This window comes from Octodon degus, unplaced genomic scaffold (assembly GCF_000260255.1).
Source record: "Octodon degus isolate 3935 unplaced genomic scaffold, OctDeg1.0 scaffold00059, whole genome shotgun sequence".
Taxonomy (NCBI): Eukaryota; Metazoa; Chordata; class Mammalia; order Rodentia; family Octodontidae; genus Octodon; species Octodon degus.
This window is the reverse complement of record NW_004524635.1, coordinates 7,723,321-7,746,592: the sequence shown is the minus strand read 5'-3', so window position 1 is coordinate 7,746,592 and position 23,272 is coordinate 7,723,321. Positions and strand designations below refer to the sequence as shown.

Here is a 23,272-nt window from a genome sequence, read left to right as displayed (position 1 = left end):
AGCTAAAAGTACTGCTGTCACTTTGTTTTTATTTTTTTCTAGGCAGAAGTATTCATACAATTAAAACACTAATTTTTAAAGGTCTTATAATTGTAATTTAATTAACTTTTTGCACAGCACACTGCATTGCTATTTAAGGAATTATAGTTGCCTTCTTGATATATCTGATAGTTGCCATTAAGATTTATAAATAAACAGTAACTAATAGAATTACTATGCATTTTTGTGAATGATTAGGTTTTATCATGTTTCTTTGTACTTTGTGTCCAAAGTTACATTTACTCATATGCAGTCCTTTCAGTGTATACTCCATGAAATAATGTGTATGTTTTTTTTAACTTAATGAGTTCTTTCATCTATCATCAATAGATTAGATTAAATGAATGTATCATCTAAAATTACACCATGATTGGAATTGGATTTTAATTTTTATTGACAGAACACTAGGCACCTGCAGTTTTATGTAGCCCATAGTTTTAGTTTGAACTAGCTAGAATCCTCTAGTGTACAGTTTGACGAGTTTCATCTCACCTATTTAGGCTTTTTGGTGGTTTGATACTTGACATCAAAAGGAAAGCACCTTTTTTCTTGAGTGACTTCAAGGATGCATTAAGCCTGCAGTGCCTGGCCTCGATTCTTTTCCTATACTGTGCCTGTATGTCTCCTGTTATCACTTTTGGAGGGCTGCTTGGAGAAGCTACAGGAGGCAGAATAGTGAGTACAAAGATTGGTAGTGGCCAGGCTCTTAGCTCTTCAGAGGCAAGTGTCTGTGTGCATTTGTCTCACTATTCATACTTTTATTTGAAGAGTCCACCCAAACCTGTCCCAAACCAGACTTCCCCCAAGGGTAATTGCTGTGGAAAACATGGGGAAGCCATATGAACAGGAGAAGATGCACTGTTGAGGTAAAAAAAGAAAGGGAAAAAAAAAAGTTTATTCTGCCTTGCTGGATGGAGTGGTTTTATAATTGAGTAAAAGTTTGCATTGTCTTCTGGGAGGGGGTGGGATTTGGGGAAACCAATGGAACTGAGCCTGGGGTGGTCAGGGGCGGATTTACCTTCATCCTGTAAGGGATTATAGGGTTAGTTGTGTGATTAATATTAACTCAGCCCTGGTAGCTAGGGTTAGACTAGATATTTGGGAGCAATAGAACTTAATTGTAGAGATGATAGATTTTTGGAATATAAGATTTTCTATTTTGTTTATATTAAATCTGTATAAAAAATAGCCAAAGATTGTATTTAGAAAATATAATTGAAAGTTATCTTTTAATATGACTAGAAAAAAAAGTTTAGTTTTTCTGTATTTGAAACTATTAGGAACTGTGGTGGTTTGTAAAATCTTGAAAGTTTTTTTTTTTTTTTTTTCCCCAAGGGGGGAGGGCTATAATTTTAAGAGCTTTTTAGATGAAATGATTTGTAATTCTTAAGTATATTGTATTTAATCTTTAATAGTATTACATTTGATGCTTGAACAATTTATATTTTTCTAGATAAAGAATAAAAATTAGTCAAAGTTAAGTGGTATTTGTGTAATTAAGGTTCGTGCTCTGAACATGAAGTAAAGCTGACAACTGAAATTTCCTTTCAACTCTTTATATGTGATTTTTCTATGGTAGCTTTGAACCACTGTATATTCTTAGTAAGTTGCTTTATATGCTGTCACAAATCGTGCCTGTAACTCTGCTGGTCCCTGTGGAAATGTGTGCTGTTACCGTCATGGGAATAACTGCGCCTTGCTCATGGCCTGTCTCCGCCTGCCCGTCTCCCAGTGCTGCTCACACTGTGTGCATGCGGTAGTATGTTAGACGCTGGAGGAGGACGGACAGTGGCACAAGGACTCGTGTCTCCTGACCTCTGGGACCCTGAGGTCAGGAGAAAGGGTGACGTACACATAGTTCCTGTGCCACTGTCCACTGCGATGCATGAGTGAGGTAAAGGCCCGGGGTGGGAGCTGAGGAGTAGAGGCAGAGGAAGCAAGAGTGTTACGGAGGAAAATACTGTGAAGATAGGGTTGGTTTTGGTTGCCTTGTTGGAATTTCAAATAGAAATGGATATATTAGGAGGTACAGTTTCAGAGTTCTAGAGTGATAAGGAAAAATAAACATAAATCATTTAAGTATGGATGAGGGCTGAAACTAAGATAAATGAGCTTAGCAAGGGAGATAACTTAGAATTATGAAAAGGAGGATGGAATGGAAGAGGAAAATATCCCAGTCAGCCAGGTTCAGTTACCATCAGACCCCTTACAAGTTGAATGAGGGTGGCATAATTTTATAAAAACCACACTAGTGATTTTGAGGAGAAGTAATTGACTTAGCGTAGTAGCAGTGAGCACAGCACTGTGTGAGGGAAAGTGAAGGGGAGGCTGATGAAATGGATAGGTAGGGTGGAGACTTGTAAATTGGAAATAAAATAAGGAAGGCAGTGTAATGAACCATTATTTCTTTAGGGAAAGAGCTTTCCGTTTGCTTTCACTTCAAAACTCAAAAACTAGATCACTGGGAAAGGGCAAGGTTTATTTCTATAAATAGGCTGTAGGCATGAAATGAATTGTAATATCTGCTTTCTTAACCCAAGGAGAAACTTAATGTTCTGTCCCCCTGTACTTGTTAACGTGGTGGTGGTGGGGTCTCTCTCTCTTTCTGTGTCTCTGTCTCTCTGTCTCAGTCTGTCTCTCTCTCTCTCCCTCTCTCCGTCTGTCTGTCTGTCTGTCTGTCTGTCTGTCTGTCTGTCTCTCTGTCTCTCCTTTCTCTGGATAACATTTACGTATTTTTAAAATTTTAACTTAAGTACTGCCTGAATCTTTTCCTAAATAGTGTATTCTGATAGAACTAAGGATTCTGTGGTGGCTTAGCTGTGTCTTCTAGCACAAACTTATTTTCCTACAGACAGGAACACAAATTTATCCAATATCGTGAACAAATGTATGATTGATACGGATGTTTTTCCTTCATGTTGCCAAAAGACAAATTTGTATATGGAGTTACCTCTGTTTTTATTTTAATAGTTGATTCGTACTTGTATTGTCTGCTATTATTTTGTGATACTGATTTTCAAAGATGGTATTACAGTTCATAAGAACTGCAGCTCCATGTATTATTTTCCGTTTGCAAAGCTCTGTGCTTGTTAGGTGTTTTCATAAACATTAAAGTTCTCCTACATCATTACCCTCGCTCAAAATGAGACAGCCTGTAGGCCTGTGTAGTCCTGGTCACAGTCCTGGGCAGTACCCCATACCAGCCAGTCTACATCCACCCCTAAAGCCTGGCTCTGCTACTGCTACTGTGCTTCCTTTTGTTTCAGGAGTAGGTTTTTTGTTTTGTTTTACCAACTTCTTTCTCTTATCTTCACCAAGGATGGACTTTCCTTTCTAGGTAGTACATTCCAATTGTTGATATTTGTGACTAGCAAACTGTTTCTTGCTGATTCATCCTTTTGTGTAGTGGCATAGTGTATCAGTACCCTTTACTATTTCATAATTAATCCTGTACAAGGCTTGGTAAAAATTTCTGTGATCCTTCCATGTTCTCATTTTACCTTTCTCTCCTCCCCAGCTTTAATGATAAAATACTTCATTTATGGTTGCTGTGAAGTTTTAGATTTTTGGCATGTATTTTATGTTAAGTATTTCAGTTTTTGATAAGAATTAATTAAACCTATCGCATGAGTTGCTTTACTATATGTGAAAAATTGCTCTTTAAAAATCAGCTTGAAAAAGATAGGGTCAGCTAGGTGTGATGGCTCATGCCTGTGATCCCAGCACTTGGGAGGCCGAGGTATGAGGATCCCCTTGAGTTTGAGACCAGCCTGAGCTACAAAGTGAGCTCAAGGCCAGCCTGTGCTGCATGGCAAGGCCCTATCTCAAAAAAAAAAAAAAAAAAAAAGAAAAAGAAGAAAAGATTTGGTACATGTTAATTTGCTTTGTTCAAAGATTTTTTAGCAGCAACAGCAGCATTTTGAGTATTTAATAAACTACAGAAATCATACAGAAATGTTAAAAATTCATGACCTTTCTTACTTGCCATGTACTTAAAAGTAAACTATCTATAGGTAAAGTTGAAGACCTGTGTGTGTTTCTCCCATGTACTTTTTGCAACTTGTGTCTCATAGTGTTGAGTTTTGAATTAAAGGTAATTGCAGAAAGTTTCACTTAAATATGCAGAAAGCAATTTTCTTTTTGTATTTAAATTGTTTGTAATTTTCTGTGTTTAAAATTGACTCTTAATTTGTTTGCTTTATACACACTTGGTTAGCATTTTTATGTTCTAGATATGTAATGTGTACTGTGTAGTAGGTTAGAGAGATGCTTGTGATGCATTGCTTCTATCCATTTCTTTTTCCTTGAACAGAGTGCAATAGAGTCTCTCTTTGGAGCATCGTTAACTGGGATTGCCTATTCATTGTTTGCTGGGCAACCTCTAACAATACTGGGGAGCACAGGTCCAGTTTTAGTGTTTGAAAAAATTTTATTTAAATTCTGCAGGTAAGTTATAATTCTCTGCTCATCATGTTTGCATATATGTATACTGTATAAAGTATATGTGTACTATTAACTTAAAGTTCATTATGTATTATATATATATATATATATATATATATATATATATACACACACTTGGAATGATCTGATTAGCACATGTGTTTTCAGTATTTGGGGGCAATTGTGGTTGATCCTAGCAACATCCTACCAAGGCCCCTACCACTACCCCTGTCTCAGTAAATGGAAAATAAGGTTATTCTTTAGTATAAAATAGTGGATTTGAGTAGTAACAAATTAAGTAAAAGTTCTTTGTACTAGTGAGAAGTTGTTTATCTCAATTTTTTGTCAGGTAGTGTGTTGTTCTTATATGGGAGTTTAGAAAGAGTTGGTTCTCAAAGGCTCACACTGACTATAGCAGTCATCCTGTTTACCAGATAGGACCTGGGGAATGAAGCAGTCAGATCACAGTGTCTGTTTCCACTGTCTGGGTTGTTTGTAGTATAGATAAAAAATACACTGTTCTGTAGTTAGTAGACTTTCAATTTTATGCTGTTTCTGTCCTCACAAAAATGTATTGAGTATTTTAGCCTGAAACAACTTGATGGCAGTTACATACTTCACTGTTCTTGTCTCATTCTGTACTCCATTAAATAAGCTGATACTGCATCTGCTCTGTCATACCACATGGATTAATAGAGAATGAGATGGGCTGAGGTAGACAGCCTGTTAGTAATTATATATTTCAAACTTAAAATTAGAAATCAGTTTACATGGTGATAATGGTGGGAGGGAAGTATTGGTGGACTCTCCAACCCATTGGAGCGAGGGTGTCTTTTTAGCAAATTGACACAGTTCTTCAGGATCCTCAGAGAGAAGTAGATACAGTTGGTCTTGTATCTGTCATTTGCTCTCATAACTGATTGCTAATGTGAGGACCATTGATTTTGAAATACTTATCCAGAAGATTTTCACCATGGATCTTTTATGTTAATTTAATAACCAACAAGTCATCAATTGAAGAAAAATACATGGAGTTCAGTTTAGTGATTTTATCATTTTGTAATTCACCTTTTTTAGGAATTATACATTTTTGTATTTTTATTGCTTGATATCAGTAATTTTAGCTGTAACTACTGTTCCTCATACATATATTGATCATGCCCACATTTTTATTTCTAAACAGAGATTATGGCCTTTCTTATCTGTCTTTGAGAAGCAGTATTGGTCTGTGGACTTCTTTTTTGTGCATTGTTTTGGTTGCAACAGATGCAAGCAGCCTTGTGTGTTACATCACTCGATTTACAGAAGAGGCTTTTGCTGCTCTCATTTGCATCATCTTCATCTATGAAGCTTTGGAGAAGCTCTTTCATTTAGGAGAATTATATGCGTTTAATATGCACAATGATTTAGAAAAACTGACCACTTACTCGTAAGTACTTCTGTTTCTCTGTAATATTAAAATGCCAGTGTCAGAGCTTAGGAAAATGGAGTTTTAGAAGTGTGGTTTTTACTGTGTCTAGCTGTACCAGTCAGCCATAAAGTAGTTCACATATCTGTTTCCCATGAGGTTTTGTTCCAGTGAATATAAATACAGTTGGTCAAGTTCATTCATTTTTGTCAGTGAGGTAACTTATGCATATATGTTGAATGCTTCATTGAAGTTGGACTGGCCACTTTAAATTTACAATTACCCTACCATAAATGAATATTAGGCAGTTGTATTGGATCTTATAGTCCTTAACCAAATCTGAGGCATGTAGTAGGATGTGGGGTTTTTTAATATGCATATATTTACTACAGTTTGCATCTTCACTAATTTTTTGAAGTTTATTAATATTTACTGAGTATCTTTAGTACAGTTTTACTGTATTATATTTATGGATTATTTTCTTTGAGAGAAACATTAAAATGATTTTGAACTCTAAAATAGAATTTGAAAAAAACAGAATTTGAAGAGTCATACACAGTTGTTATGAAACATTGGTAGATGCAATCAGTAAAAAGTAAAATTATCGAAAAAAAGGACTCTATCTGGTGACTTTATCAGGCATGCTTGGTGTAAATATGATATTACGTTTGATGGAATTACAGGGAGAAATGTCATCAAAACCAAACAGGTAAACAACAACAAAACCAACAGGTGCCAACCTATCTTGTCCCAGCCACCGGAGCCCCAGCCCCTCGCGTCTCCCCTCCTCTTTCCCTCACACTTCTGCTTTCTCCCCTGCCACTTTCCTTTCCCTTCCTTGCATGCCTTTTTCTGTTAGGGACAAGTGGGGAATGGGAATGAAAATTCCTGTATATCCTTGACTAATTTTAAAACATAAAGACACTTAGATATCAAATCTATAGCCTTCTATGTTTTATATATTTCTCTTTTGCTGTTCTGACTTCTCTCTTTCCGTGCCCCATGTTTTTTTGACTTTTTGAAGCAAGATTTTTATTGTTAGTGATAGCCTGTAAGTACGGTATTTTTTGTTGTTGTTGTTGTTGAGTTTTCCATGTTAACTGCATTCACCTAACATTTTATGAGTACCTGCAGATACCGTGTTCATAGTTGCCTGATTCATACTGCAGTGTTATCACCATGATCCCTTTCCTTGTGCAGAAAATGAAGCTCTTGGAGGTTAAAACTTTTAAAGCAAAGAGCTGATACATAATAGAGCCTGAGTGGGATCTAAATCCAATTTCTTGCCTTTTCTCAAGTAGTTCATAATCTAATAAGTGTCCATGTTTATTTCTTTTCATTATTTATTTATTTTTTAAATGTATTTAGTTAGTACAGGGTCTCATAGTGATCCTCCTGTTTTCAGCCTCCCAAGTGCTGGGATTACAGGTCTGTGCCACCATGCCCAGACTCAGTGCACCCTGGGGGCAGGGCCAGCATGGCACACTAGGGTTGGAGCCCTGGTCCCAGCATCTGCCCAAGTAGGTGTTTTAATCCACTGAACTATGTGGCTGGCTTCATTTTTTAGATTTGTATTTCAAGGTTTCTTTGACTTGAATTTCTAACTTTTTAGGCAGTGGAAATAGTTCTAGAGAGGAACTAAACTCTGATTTTATCATTCTAATTCCTTATGAAAAACTTTATTTTAGTAAGAATGTTACATTTATATACAGTGGAGTACTACTTTGTTATAACAAACAAAAAACTTGAGTAATTTGTGGGAAAAGAATGCTTGAGACCATAATGTTGTTAGATAAATCAGACACACAAGCTTAAATATCACGATTTCCCCTTATAAGGAAACCAAATTATAACTAAAATGCAAAATAAAAAAGAGATAATAGGAAGTGGGGAGCTGGATCATCCTCAGATGAAGAGAAGAAGGTGGTGTGAGGGGAGGAAAGTGGATGAGAAAAGAATGAAGGTGGTTGTGTGCACATACCACCTCCACACAGATTGTAAGCCGGCACTGTAAATGGGTCTGATTTCTAAAAATGAGTCTTGGACTGGGGATATAGCTCAGCAGCATAGTGCCTGCCTGGCAAGTGTGAGGCCCCAAGTTCAATTCCCAGTACCAAAAAAGAAAATATTAAAAGAAAAATGTATTAAAATAAAGTTTGAATATGAGTAGCAGGGCTTAATGAATAGGGCTTAATAGAGCTTAATATTAATAGCAGGGCTTGGCAGAACAGGAGGAGACAACAGTTACTGCTGTGGAGAATGAGGAGAGAAGGTGCAAGGAGAGTAATCTTACTTAAGAACATGGTAATATTATCTGAAAGTTTTTAAAAGAAATTTGTAAGATGACCCCTTCCCCAGACATATTTGACCAGTTTGATTATGCATTTTATCAATATTTGTACTGTTTCTAATACCACCCAAACGCATTTTCTTCTTTTTATTATGCTTTTCATTCCTAATCCCCACACTTAGCATCATGGAAAAAAGTTTAAATTAAAAGCTACTACTTTATACAAATGCTTTTGTAAACATGAACATAGAACGCAGGACCTTAACACTTTGTACTACCCTTCGTTTCCAAGATGTGTGTGTGCCGCACCTCCGGATCCTAGCAGTGAGACCCTAGCACTGTGGAAGGAGAAGAATTTAACTGTACATGGTATTTCTTGGCCAAATCTCACTGTTCCTGTAAGTACATTATGAAATAAAGATTTTTTGTCGATATTATTTTAATGTTTCTTTAGCGTTTTCTCAGTATATTTAAATTTTCTTCTTGATGAATGGATTTGTAATGTGCTTTCAGAATATAGTGTTTTAACCAAATAATGGTTACCACTACTATTTGGGGAGGAGCTAAAGACATTAAAAAGTACAGGCTGAAATGAATGAAGCTTAAGAGACATAAAAACGGGTATTTCCCTTTGAGGGCAGAATTATGCAAAAATGTGATTATGCTTGAGACCCTTGTCTAATTCTTAGAGGTTAGTCTGATTTAAGTGCTAAGAGAACAGGAACGAACAACAACGGCAAAACATGTTATATGAGTACCTACTATATGCTAAAGCTAGTACAGCTATTTTGTAACATAGTCATGAGCAAGACAAGGCTGTGAATTGGGAATAAATATGCAGTACTGTGTTAGTACTCAGAAATGAAATTAAAACCAAGATTCCCTCAGCTTCTGTGCAGTTTTAAACTTAAAAAAAAAAATCTCTTTCTCACTAAAGGTAATGACCACTAGCCATATAATTTTCACCTGAGGTTTTATTCCATTCTTTTTTATTTTTTGTTGTTACCAGGGATCAAACTCAGGACCCTGTGCTTGCCAGGCAAGCACTTATTCTACTGAGCTATGTCCCCGGACCCTCCATCCCAGTCTTAATGTAAAGCTATGCTGTCTAATATGGGATAGCTATTAATAGTACATGTATTTAAGTTAAATTAATAAAATCAACAAAAATTAAGTTTTTAGTGAATAGCCCAATTTCCAAGTGTCTAGCTGTCGGATGGGGCCAATAGCTTCTGCACTGAACATGCGAAGATACACCATTCTGTTACCGAGCGCCTTGTATGGTGCTGATTTGAAGCAGTGGCACTCAGTAGTCAGCTTAGATTCATCCTCTTCTATTTTAAAGTCATTTTTAAGTGATAGAGGTGTAGTTAACAAAGGTGTTCAAAAGTGATTTGTAAAAGAATGTTTTTCATATTTAATGACTAATAAAATGACTAATATTTTATCAATGAAATAATATGAACAAATTGTTGCATAAGGAAAATAATTCATTGATGTTAAAATAAAGCTGAGGTCGTTTCAGTGTGTTTTCTTCATATCCAAAAGACCATGTTAGGTGATTGTTTTTGTAGCTTTTAATTCCATGATCCAGAGATTATACTAGGTTTGCTATTCTCAACACATGGAAATGGAAAATTAGTGGGAATTTTAATCTTTTAGTGAGCTGAAAGATTTTTTGTTTTCTCATTTATTCAAATGAGTTACATTTGTAAGCATATGAGAAGAAAGCCTTCAGAGTCATGTGCTTTTTGTTAATTTCTCATTGCCTTTCAGCTGCTTTTTCTTTTAAAAGGAAAATCAAGTCATTAGACTTTTATAATTCTTTTCATTATGCAACAATTTGTTCATATTATTTCATTAAGGAAGTATTATTTTATTGGTCATTTTATTAGTCATTAAATACCGTGTTTAATCCCAGGTCTTTCATCAAATCAGAAGAGCTAGCCACAGTTTTTACTGCTGACTTCAGTTTAATATTATAGCTTTCTCCTCTGTCATAAAAGGGCATGGTAGCTATAAACCACCCATGTGGGACTTCTAAGGGAGAACAGTAAAAGTCTGGACAAACAAGAATGCATGGGCAATATGTTTTGGAGTTCAGTAGTGATTCTGAGTCGTTCACTCAGGGAAGTGTAGAAAATAGTAACTTGGGCGAGTACTGTTATTTCAGTGATTCATGTGGGGAAATAGACATTGCTGAACTCAAGATGTGTCTTATGACTAATTGATAATATGTTGTAGTTGGCTTGGTAATGTTCTTTCTAAGTGAGACATATAATTTACATCTTAGAGTCAGTGAAATTCATTAATAATTTACTGAATATTTGAAAATTCCTTCCATTTCCCTTTTCTCCTCTTTTTTTGTTTTTCTAGGAGTGTAAAACCTTGCATGGTGTGTTTGTAGGGTCAGCTTGTAGTCACCATGGCCCTTATATTCCAGATGTTCTCTTTTGGTGTGTCATCTTATTTTTTACAACCTTTTTTCTGTCTTCATTCCTCAAGCAGTTCAAGACCAAGCGTTATTTTCCTACCAAGGTAACTGGGATAAACTTTGGTATTCTGGTAATACTTATTTTTTAAAGTTTTCACTATCTTGGCTTGTTCCAAAAACAGTATTCCTCTTTAAGGGTCATTCTTTATACCAGATAATATTGAAGAAATTATTTATAGTGAAAAATGTGCCTGAGCTCACCATAGAAATATGGTACCATGAAATAAATGGTAGGGTACTTGTGAATTGTGGGTTTTTTTGGGTAAGAATCAGATATAGATGTGTGTCACTGCTTATACCATATTAGTTTAAAATACTTTTCATACTTTTTAGTGAAATTTTATCTTGAAAGGTGATTTATTTAGAAAGGACACAGTATTTTTGTGTTTGTATTAACATGGTCCCTTTAACATAGGTGCGGTCGACAATCAGTGATTTTGCTGTGTTTCTCACAATAGTAATAATGGTTGTCATTGACTACCTTGTAGGAGTTCCATCTCCTAAACTTCATGTTCCTGAAAAATTTGAGGTGAGGATTAAAATTTTAAGTGGCTGTTTGTTACTTGAGAATATCAAACTATTTTGAATTTAGATACTGCCTTCTGAGTATTTAACATCTATGATAAAGATTTAAGAGCTCTTTTAAAAATGGATTCTACTTTCTTAGCTAGAGTTTCTGTTTCTTTTTAGTGCCTGTTAATATTACCTGGTTGGCTGGAGTTCTGGATGTACTTTCCAAGGAAAATTATTTCTTTATAAATTTCTATTCTAGAAGGGCAGTTTATCTGCCAGTAATTAGAGAGCTCCATCAATAGGAACTCAAATGTGTTCCCTAGGAAAAATAATCTGTAATGAAGTCTCCGCTTGAATTCTTTACTTTGATTGGCAGATTTTCTTTTCAAGTGTGCCTTGAACATGAGTTGTAGCTGTGTGGATCCATTTGTGTGCTGCTTTTTTCAAGGAGATTTGTTGTAATTTTGAATAAAAAACTATAAGAACTACATAGTCTAGAAATGTTGAAAAAGGTAGGTTGTGAATGCTTAAGACATACTGATGTATTTTCCTGTAATCCTAGTCCAGTGTCTTATCGGTATTCCTAAATACTTGTATATTGATGCAACCTTTAGAGCAGACTAATTTTAGGGTGCATAAAATATACTTGGGTAACCAAATTATGGAACACAAAAATAAATACATTTATTTATATACATTGTTGAATGTGGAGCCATTTTTATATATGTTTGTGAGAAAGTGGGAGTACTTGAACTTTCAAAATACTTCTTTTTTGTACTAATGAATTCAGTGTCTTAAGGAAAAGCAAGCTTAATATTGAGTATAGATATTAAAAACATATGTTTACTTTTAAACACATTTACTGTTCTCCAGAAGTATTCAGCTTTCTTGTGATCTTATAAAATTTTTGGCTATAGTAGTAAATTTTATGTCACAGCATCAAAATCTGTGAGTATCTGATAAGGTACCAGATTTTTGTCAGTTACTTTGGAAAAATAATGTGTCCAGGGCTCCTTTTGACTTAGTACCAACCTTGGCAAGATCACATGTGTCTAGGACCTCTGAAGCAGTTAAATTGGACAGTTAAACTAGTGCGCAGATTATGAAGTACATCAGGCCGCGTTGAAATGATACTGTTTCGGTCTTTGCCTGCATAACAAAATCCCTAGAAATGCGGTCTCCAAACAACAACTTTCTATTTGCATGTGATTTTGTGCTCATTGCGAGTGGGATTGGCTGGCTCTTGATCTTGTCTGGGCCCTTTGTATAGCTGTTTGACATTGAGTAGCTTCTTGGAATACTGTGGCTTCGTGTACACTTGTGGGGACTGGGCTGAGCAGTTGAAGTAGCTGGGTGGTGCTTGTTTCCTTCCCTGGCCTTCCTCACCATTTTATATTAAGTACATTGTATTATGTTCCCAAGAAAGCTTATCTAGGCTTATTCAACAGCATAATTGTCTCATGGTTCCAAAAGCTGTATGGTTTCTTGGGGTCAGCATTTGGAAGCCACACAGTATCTCTTTGGCTTTATTCTGTGGATTAAAATCATAAAGTTATTCCAGGTTCAGGGGAGAAAGGAAGTACCCCACAAGAGTTACAAGTCAGGTGACAAGGCCATGTTGTCTGCAAATAATCCAGTTAGCTGCCATTGAGTTCTTACAGCCCCACACTGTGCTGTGGGAATAGAATGCAATAGAAGAACAAAACTTAAAAAACAATTTCTTTTTCCTTTTCTTTTCTTTTTAAATTTTCCAACAGCCCACTGATCCCAGTAGGGGCTGGATCATAAGCCCCTTGGGAGATAATCCCTGGTGGACCTTACTGGTGGCCGCTATTCCAGCTCTGCTGTGTACCATTCTTATCTTTATGGATCAGCAGATTACAGCTGTGATCATAAACAGAAAGGAGCACAAATTGAAGGTAATATTTAAATTTTGTGTCAAGCATTATGATTTCTTCAGGGCTTTAGGTTTCATAATTGGAACCTGAAGATGTTACATGAAAATAAGTTTTTTTCCCTTTTTACAATTAGTGTAGAATTTCAACCTATTTAGACTTAGAAATATTTCTGTTCATTTTCCTTTCAGAAAGGAGCTGGCTATCACCTTGATCTGCTGATGGTTGGTGTCATGTTGGGAGTTTGCTCTGTCATGGGACTTCCATGGTTTGTGGCGGCGACAGTGTTGTCAATAAGTCATGTCAACAGCCTGAAAGTTGAGTCTGAGTGTTCTGCTCCAGGGGAACAACCCAAGTTTTTGGGAATTCGTGAACAGCGGGTTACAGGACTAATGATTTTTATTCTTATGGGCCTTTCTGTATTCATGACTTCAGTACTAAAGGTAAAACTTTTCATTTGCAGTGCTTTTAAATCTCATTTATCATAGCATTTATACTTACTTGCATTAAAATTAAACATTAAAATGTACTTAAATATCTAAAATCATTTCTATTTTACTTTATAGTTCAGGTTGGCCTTAAACTCACTGTGTATCCCAGGATGACCTGAAACTCTCAGCAGTCTTCCTGACCCAGCCTCTCAGTTGCTGGAATCACAAGTGTGCACCACTGTGCCTGGCTAGATTTTTAAAAATACATTTTCTTTTCTTCATGAGTTACTTTTTTTCCTTCCAAACAAAATTCATAGAAAAACATCTAGGTCAGTTAGGTGAGGTGCACTGCATATAGTTTTCCTATGTGTGGCTAAGTCTGTTTTCCCTTCCAGGCCTCTCATTTTGTTCAGAGTGGTGATTGTGGTTTTGAGTAAATTGACAGGGCCTGTTAATAGCCAAGTTTCCCTTTAGAATGCCTTGGTGTATACTAGGTAGGTGATTTGGGATGTCCATCACGTTGAGTAATAAGGCCTTTACTTTAGAGGTAGAATTCAATTACAGTGTATAGTAAATACAGCTGTGTACAGTATTGGCATGATGGGAAGTATTGGCTTAATCATGATTTCTAATGCCTTTTGAGTGATTGTTTATGTCCCAAGGGCTTTGACTTTTTTTTAAGTATTTGAAATAATATAATTGTTATAGCCAAGTGATAAAAAAAATCAAGTTTGAAATGATTTTTGTTTAAAAAGTGAGCTAGGTTTTTAAACAAAGTGATTTGACTGCAGTTTCTGTTCTTTTAACCATTGCATATACTCTTCAGGAAGGAAAATGTAGACCAATTTTTCAAGGAGTTTATGCTTTTTAGCATTTTCTTAGGTATACAAATATTAGGTTGATCAAATCTTTATCAGTAAAAGATTTTTTAAATTCTGTTACTAAACTTACTTTTCTCTATACTTGTTACTATGTTTTAGTGGTGTATTTAGTAACATTGTGTTTAGTAGTGTTTTGATATTAATTGTGGTAATTTTACTTACAGTTTATTCCGATGCCTGTTCTATATGGTGTTTTCCTTTATATGGGAGTTTCCTCATTAAAAGGAATCCAGGCAAGTCTTAAGTGTGTAATGATTTTGTAGAAACACTTAAAACTAAATACATGAAAATTGTTTTTATGATGGGTAGTGACTTATTATTCTTGAAGGACAAGGAGTTTTTAGCCAAATGACAGCAGCTTACTGTACCCCCTTCAGGAACTGAGATCATGAAGGACAAGGCCCTTCCCTATGTTTAATTAAAGCAAGCAGAAAGCACCTGTAACTCTCAGGAGAGAGTGGTACAGTATGAGGTTGATCAAAAGAATGGGAAAGGGAAAAAAGTGCTGCTTGCAACATGTAGAACGCCAATTGCCATAAAATTTCAGAGTTTAAAGTCAGTTTATTAAAAGTTTCAAAAGGAAGATCTGAGTTTACTCTAACAGTGATATTTATTGCCCTTAGTTTGTATGGCACAATATGACTTAGAAGGCTTAGGGCATATTTTTTTCTGTGGTTCTCAAAATGGTGTTTGAGAAAGAGGAAATGAAAAAGTCTTAATTTTGTAAATCAGGAAGCAAGTAGAGGGACTTAGGAAGATTATTAGTTACATAAGCAGCGGGGCAAGGCCAAAACCCAATTATTTCATGACTTTGTCTTGTTCTTCGTTAATTCTTGAAAAGAACCTGATGACACTTTAAGATTAGTACAGATGTTAGCGGAAAACGTCTAAGTCAGCACAGGTTGTCTCTTTGACCTCTCCTCACAGAAAGGGTGTGGTCCACCATTGCCAGCAGTATGCTAGTGGTGGCAGGAGTTTCCAGGGTAGCTTTTTTAAAGCTTAGTCCAGGATCTCTGCTCCTTATTAGTCAAGAAATGTTCTCATCTCACTTGGTTTTTTATAGCAGTTTTGTGAGGTTAGTAGGGCTGATTGTATTTCTAATTTACAAATGAGAAAATGAATGCACAAGAAACCAAGGAATTTGCCCAAGGTTTCATTTGCAATGAAAGAAAAATTGGTTATTGTCACTTAGATTACCTTAGATTACCTTAGAGATTACCTTAGACATCATTCAGATTGTTACTGATACTAGAAATCAAGTTCAGAGAGATTAAATGACTTGCACATTTGACTGATCTAAATGTTTTATCCTTCCTGTAAAAACATTTTGTGTTAGGCTTTTCTAGTTAATTGCATTTGTTGAATTTGAGCTTTCTCTATTGGGAAATTCTTTCTAAAACAGTCTCCTGTACTATCAGAACATTTCAAGGAAGTTACAGTTTAAACTTAGAATGTAGAACCCTCAATTTGAGTACAATTTCATTTCTGAACACTGGATGTGATATTTGTTGAAAGCTTTCTTTTCCTTTTTTGTTTTGTTTTATTTCTCTTCCATCTAGTTTTTCGACCGCATAAAATTATTTGGGATGCCTGCGAAGCATCAGCCTGACCTTATCTACCTCCGCTATGTACCTCTCTGGAAGGTCCATATTTTCACAGTCATTCAGCTTACCTGTCTCGTTCTTCTGTGGGTGATAAAAGCTTCAGCTGCTGCAGTAGTTTTTCCTATGATGGTAAGTCTTTTCAGATTTATTTTAATATCAATAATATGATAGCATATTTTTATAGTAATTTCTCTCATATTTGTAAAGTATTTAAAGAATTGGCTATTTTAAATGTCTTAGGTATTTAAAGATGTGAATTACTTCTTTGAAGCTATAAACCAAATCTTTCCCAATCTGATTTTTGTGAAATTCTTTAGGTTTGTTTAACTTTTTAGCCTTTGACTGTAAGAGCTCTAGTGTCTTTCGTTTTATTTTGTTCTCCTTTTCATTTGCTGTGGTGCTGGTAGCCAAGCTTGGGGCTTCACGAGTACTAGGCAGCACAGGAGCGCTGAGTTATACTCCGTCCCCAGAACTCTGGTTTTTTATTTTTAAAGACTTTAAAAATGTATGAAATTTGTGGAACAAATGTAATGCCAAATTCAAAAAGAAAACAACTAAAACAACATAGTTCTTTAATAGATTTTAATCTAGAAGTTAAAAAGTTATGAAGACTATAAATAGTTTTAATAAGACACTCTAATTTATTATAAAAGTTAAATATTGATTCTGGCATCAAAAGAATTATTAGCATATTTCTTGAAAATATGATAGTGTACGTCTAGTTAAAATCAAAGAAGACATTAAAAAACCCTTAGTAGAATTATTAGGAATTTTAGAAGACATGAAAATTAGTAGATTGTCTAGTTCTGTAGTAATGTTAGGAAATGGGAAAACATACCTTTTTCTCAGTAGTGATCAAATACCATAACATATTTTAAAATTAACTGAAATAAAAACTTTTAAATAGAAATTTAAAGAAAGAAGTATGTAATAGTAGTTTCTCAGGGCTTGGTTTAAAAGAACGAAAACGTATTGCCTCACAGCTGGGGAGGCTAGAAGTCTGAAATCAAAGTGTGACTGGGGCCACGCTTCTGAATCCTGTGGAGGCAGCTTTCCGCACTCCGTCCGGAGCTTGGGGGGGGGGGGGGGGCGCCACCATTCTTGGCATTTCTTGGCTTGCGGCTGTATTAATTCTCATCTGCCTTTATTATTACGTAGTCTTCTTCCTTTGTGTCCATGTCTGCACGTGTTGTGACATTTTATAATGGAACAATTACTGTCATATTAAGAACCCAGTCTTCTGTAGTATGACATTTTCTTCTTTACATCAGCCTGAATCTTATTTCTAAACAGTATCATGTTCTGACACACTGTGAGTTAGGGCTTCAACTTGTCTCTGGCAATACTGACAGTCAAGCCTAGGTCCTCTGCACTGGGCTATATCTTCATCCCTTTATGAGACAGGATTTCACTGAATTGCCCAAGCTGAGCTTGAATTTCTGCCTCAGCCTTCCAGCATTCTAGGATGACAGCCATGTACTTCACAAGCAACTTCAACTTGTCTTGATTTGATGGGGTAAAAATGCAACTCTTGCAGTAGTAAACAGCATAAAAGCAGACCTGAACTAACAGATAATACCATGTTCTTTGTTATTTCAGTTTTCTGAAGGTAGGTTGTAAATGTAATACAGCTCTAAGCATGAGTTTTACTAGAGTTAATATATGTATTAAGATATAGGGGGTATTGTGAACTACATCAACAGTTCTAAAGTTTATAGAGAAAAATAAATGCTAGACTCACAACAATATGGATGATAGAAATATTGCTGTTCAGTATTGTTAGTATGGGTTATGTGGGTGTACAATTGTTACAGCATCCAGCTGCTCACATGCTGTTTTTCTGTTTTACTATATGTAATTTATATACTTATAAAAAGGTAAAGATATAATGTGTCATAAGGTAACAAAACAAAGATATTTAGAATTATAGAGTGGGGTGAGGAGCTTGTGTGTTTTGTATTGATACTGTATTTTTGGATAATGAGATATTTAAAAATTGCTGTTAGGTCAGTACAGCCAATAAGATGTGGAACTAATATAGCAATAAATATACAGATTGGAAAGCAGACTAATGAGTCCAGAGCTTTATCTAAATATGTACCAGTTCTGTCACTTGGATACAGTTTAAATTATTTTATCACTTGACTTAAGAGCAGTTTATTTCATTTAAAGAGGTTGTCTTATTTCTCTGGGATGTTTTAATGTATGATGTTGGAAGAGTTAACAATGTATACTGGGAGGTGCAAATAAGTCTGGCACTCCTAGCTGACACCGCGTTCAGAAAGAAATTGTAAATGAATTGGTTACTGCTTTTGCTGTCTTCTGCTGCCTTGAACTGTCGCCACTGTGCCACGCCACCCTGCCTTGGATCCAGCTGATCATGGAGTGGAACCTCCTCACAAACAGTGAACTCAGCAAACCCTTCCCTCTTTTTTTTAAAAAAGTAAAATTTTGATAGGAAATTAAAATGAATATTTGTATAATCCAGTCATTGGGAATAACTTCAAAGAAGATAAGTGAAACCAACTGTAAAAAAAAGATAAATATTCTTGACTATAAGATCATTAAATGTTTTTTCTACATAGAAAAGAAATTCATTTATTTATTTATTTTTGAAAAGAAATTTAAAATAGTAAAAATCCGACTATTGGGGAAAATTATTGTAACATAAGGCAAAGTAGGGTTTATATACAAACCATACAAAACTCTTACAAATTTGTATACAAAAGTCAAAAAATGGGCAGGTGAAATGAATAGGCCCTTCTCATAAGAACACATAGCCAGTAAATACATAGAGAAGTATTCAACATTGTTGGCTATTAGAGAAACACAAATTAAAACAACACTGAGATTGCATCTTACCTCAGAAAGAATGACTAAAATCAAGAGATCAAATAGCAAATGCTGGAGAGGCTTTAAGTGTGAAAAGAATCCTTCTACATGGAATGTAACTGAGCACAGCCTCTATGGATGTCAGTATGGAGTTCCCTCCAGAAATTTAGACTAGAAAGTCCTTTTGCCTCAGCTGTTCTCTGAGGTGTCTGCTGGAAAGAGCTAAAGGCATCATATTATAGAGATGCATGCAAACCCATATTGATAGCATCACAGTGCCCGGGAGGTAAATCTTAGAAGTGACTTATATATCCATTGACAGATGAATGTATAATGAATAGGTGATATTTATACCCCATGGAGTAACTACTGTGCCATAGAGAAAGATAAATTTGAGCTCTTGTAGGAAAATGGATGTGTCTTGAGGACGTAATTTTAAGTGAAATAAATCAGACACACAAGCTTAAATATAAACTCAGTGTAAAAATAGTGAAAAATAAATTGCAGGAAATAGTGATATGGGCATTTTGAAAGAGGGAGGGTATCAACAGTTAGAAGGGGGGTAATGAAGAGGGAGAAAGAATGACAAACAGGGATTGGGACATGCTATGTATGTGGGCCAACTCCACACAAAAAATGTAAGCAGTATGTACTAAATACTAGCAAAGTGAAGTAAAAGAAAGTCATAAAAACTAATAGGGGAATAAAAAGGATAGGAATCAGCAAGTTAACAGAAGAGGAAATCCAAACAGCTAACTGATATTTGAAAACATGTTTATTCTTAGCTGCCGAATGAGAAGTCAAATTAATGTCTTTTTCACAAATGTGACTGAAACCTAATGCTGGAAGTAGGTGATCAAATGCATTGCTCAAAAGCTTATTATTTAACTTGTAGGATGTCTTTATGTAAGTTTAATATAGTAACTATAATTACCATGTTTTTCAGTATTAATACAGAGTACAAAGAAATTAAAAGTCCAATTTTGGGGCCCGGGAGAAGGCTCAATAGAATAAGCGCTTCCCTGGCAAGCTCAAGGGCCTGAGTTCGGTCTCCATTTCCACCAAAAAATAAATAATAAATAAAAATAAAAATCCAATTTCTTTTTTTGTAGCTTTTTTAAAAAAGCAGACAGTTCTGAAAGATTAATAGATGACTCAATTTCTTTGCAAAATGATAATGGATAAAATAATTTTTAAGCAAAATATGTGAAGTATTTCCCCATTTTTATAAAATGTACTACATACTTTATTCTTTAAGTACAATTTATATGTAACTTAATATTCTCTCTCCTATCTTTGAAGGTTCTTGCATTGGTTTTTGTACGCAAGCTTATGGACCTGTGTTTCACAAAGAGAGAACTCAGTTGGCTTGATGATCTCATGCCAGAAAGTAAGAAAAAGAAGGAAGATGACAAAAAGAAAAAAGAAAAGGAGGTAGAAAGAACAGTTTTCATTTTTTTTTTTAACTGTTTTCTTATTTAATGTACCATATCGCAGGAACTGTTATAATCACTTTATTTACTGAATTCCCTTAATCTTAATAAGAAGCTTAATAAGGTATAGTTTCTTCTCTCCCTTTTACAAATAAGGAAACTGAGGCAAGGAGACATTAGGTAACATCTTTTTTTTTTTGCGGAACCGGGGATTGAACTCAGACCCTTGTGCTTGCCAGGCAAGCACTTATTCTACTGAGCCATCTTCCTGGCCCCTAGGTAACGTCTTAAATACCATCTTTTCTCCACAGTCTTGCCCCTCTGTATTTCGAACACAAACTATTTTTGTATATTTCATATGTAAGAAGTTTTAAAACATGGATAACAAAAAATCTGTTATTGTCTGATTTAACTGTAAGTACATTAGCTACATTAATTTTAGCATACATTTTAATCTGGTATACATACCAGTAAAAGTTTTAAATATATATATATGTTTTTAAAAAAAATGTATAGTAGAGCTGGGGATAAATGTAGCTCCGTGGCATAGCACCTGCCTGTTAAGCACAAGGTCCTAAATTTGAGTCCCAATACCAAAAACAAAACAAAACAAAAAAAAAAAACCCAACACACACACACACACACACACACACACACACACACACATATATATATATATATATATATATATATATATATATATATATCACTTCAGCCTCCCAAGGAGTGTTTGGAACCAGTCCCAGCTAAAGTGTGGTCTTCATGTGGACTGTTATGTGCTGTGCCACTAGTTGACTTGTAGATTTAGATATATGCATGAGTATACGTGAAGGCTTCACTCTGAATCAGTTTTTTTAATTCTTCATATGATGTTATCACCAGAGGAAAGAAAAGTACAGAATAAGTATGTAGCGCAAGTGACTTTATTGACTGTAGTGCTATACTTAATTTCACATATACAGTATTGTTTGAAAATCAAAGATAAGAAAGATACACATTTTTAGAGGTAGAAAAATTACCAAATGTTTTATTTTTGGCAAAAATTGTAACTGATTTTGGGGCTATTTTTTTGTTATTTATTTATTTCTTTCCATAATTTTATTGAGAAACAAATAGTAATGAGACAGTTTCAAACCAAATTGGTAGGACAGTTTCAATAATTCACACATTGCATACATTCTTCCTAGTGGTTAATTGCTGTACAAGATGCAGACATAATATCCTATTTGCAAACACCATTAGAACAAATCCCTCTATTCATTAAGAGAATGTAACTATATATCTATCCTAACCATTTTGAATACAGATACAAAATGGACATTCATCTGTATCCCTTTTTTTTTGTTTAGTTCCGTTATTTGAATATGATAGGTGTGTTAACTCAGCAAAATATTCTAAAAGAGTCCAGTGATCCATAATAGTATTGGGTCTTCTGCATGACTGGCAATGTCAGAAATTGTTGACCTGAGTCCCCTACAGCTCAACATAACAGCATGGCTTTACTTCCTATACTTCGTTTTTATACTTTCCTGCTGGATGATTAAGACCAAGGTAAAGCAGGACCTGTGCAACAAGAGTTGTAGCTTTTGGGTCTGACAAGGTCAGTGAAATCCCCTCAGGATTTATCCTGAGATCCCGTACCTCAGATTGTAGATCCTTTGTCAGTGTCAGCCATGTGGATGAGTCACGACCATTGCTTGGCCAATGGCGCTGTTTCTTTGAATGAGGCTCCAGATGCTTGTTTTCATTGAAGCATTTATGTTTGATGCTTGTTTTCATTCAAAAATACATATTAACATTTTTTATTTTCTCAATAGGATATAATATATTTATAATAAACTTTGGTCATACGATACAGTTTAATGACATATTATACAAAGCAAAAGTAAAAGTGACCTTTTTTGAAAGTAAAAGTGACTTTTAAACACAGGATGTATTTCTTCCATGGAAAAGAATTTTCAGAAGCGTGTGGTGAGGCGCTGCAGCTCACTGAGTCATCAGGGACCCTCGTTACATTCCTTGTGCTCTCGGTGTGTAGGAGGATCTTGTGTCTCTTCCATCCACAAGATCACCTCCTCGGCCAGAATGGCTGCTGATTTTCATCTCCCAAGTTAGCTATCAAGAGTATTTCGAAAACATTGTTCAATAAGTTCTGTCTCTACATGTGTCCCTGATCTGCAATAAATGGTGGGAAATTTATGTAGTGATTCATTCTTTGTTTTATGTAAAAAATTGGCCACCCTGTCACCTACATGTAGTGGGACCTGTTAGAAGAGCAGGAAGGACCTTTGTCTCGTCTGTACTGCCGTATTCCCACCCCCTTATTAAGCTGTCACAATTTTAATCTCTGCTTCCTGTTTGAGTCTCATCTTCCAGGGGATATCCCATCTGAGTTGGGACATTTTTGAATGTCACAGTCAGAGAAGATACTTGGGCGGTCAGTGCATAGGCCCTAGGAAGCTGCAGAATTTCCTGTGCATACATAGGACCACCTCTTGCAGCCAAGAATTATTAGTCTAACTATTAGTATTTCTGAGGTTGAAAATCCTGCCACATACAAATAAGGTTTTAATCATGTTGTATTGTTATGAAAAAATAGGAGCCTCCTTGAAATTTTCTGTCATGTAATAACTAACACTCAAAGTTATGTAAATTGATTTCAAATAGCATTGATTCATTTTCAGAAATGAAATGTTATACCATTTAAAATTAATTTCTGTAAGTGCTTTTCAATTTATGCTATGTATTCATAATTATAAAATGATTTTTCATTTATGTCAGATATATTACATTTAAGTAATGTCACTGTGAGTTTCTAAGTCTTTAAGATGTTCTTATTCCTGTCCTCTTGAAAATGTTCTGGGAAAAGTAATCTCTACACCCACCTGCTCTCCAGGAAGCTGAACGCATGCTTCAGGAGGATGACGATACTGTGCACCTTCCGTTTGAAGGAGGAAGTCTCTTGCAAATCCCAGTTAAGGCCCTCAAATATAGGTGAGGTCTATTTTG

General features: G+C 35.3%; 1 protein-coding gene across 8 annotated transcripts in view; it reads left to right on the top strand.

Moving 5' to 3' along the window:
- The window catches only part of Slc4a7 (solute carrier family 4 member 7), a 96,656-nt gene that overhangs the window by 63,959 nt on the left and 9,425 nt on the right, over positions 1 to 23,272 (top strand). For all 8 annotated transcript variants that reach the window (XM_023718532.1, XM_023718534.1, XM_023718531.1 and 5 more), the window contains 12 exons: positions 540 to 714; positions 4,352 to 4,485; positions 5,666 to 5,911; positions 8,473 to 8,578; positions 10,557 to 10,718; positions 11,090 to 11,203; positions 12,945 to 13,106; positions 13,274 to 13,525; positions 14,559 to 14,627; positions 15,954 to 16,127; positions 20,133 to 20,264; positions 23,160 to 23,257. In XM_023718532.1, the coding sequence (XP_023574300.1) occupies positions 540 to 714; positions 4,352 to 4,485; positions 5,666 to 5,911; positions 8,473 to 8,578; positions 10,557 to 10,718; positions 11,090 to 11,203; positions 12,945 to 13,106; positions 13,274 to 13,525; positions 14,559 to 14,627; positions 15,954 to 16,127; positions 20,133 to 20,264; positions 23,160 to 23,257 (1,824 nt within the window). The remainder of the gene's footprint in view (positions 1 to 539; positions 715 to 4,351; positions 4,486 to 5,665; positions 5,912 to 8,472; positions 8,579 to 10,556; positions 10,719 to 11,089; positions 11,204 to 12,944; positions 13,107 to 13,273; positions 13,526 to 14,558; positions 14,628 to 15,953; positions 16,128 to 20,132; positions 20,265 to 23,159; positions 23,258 to 23,272) is intronic.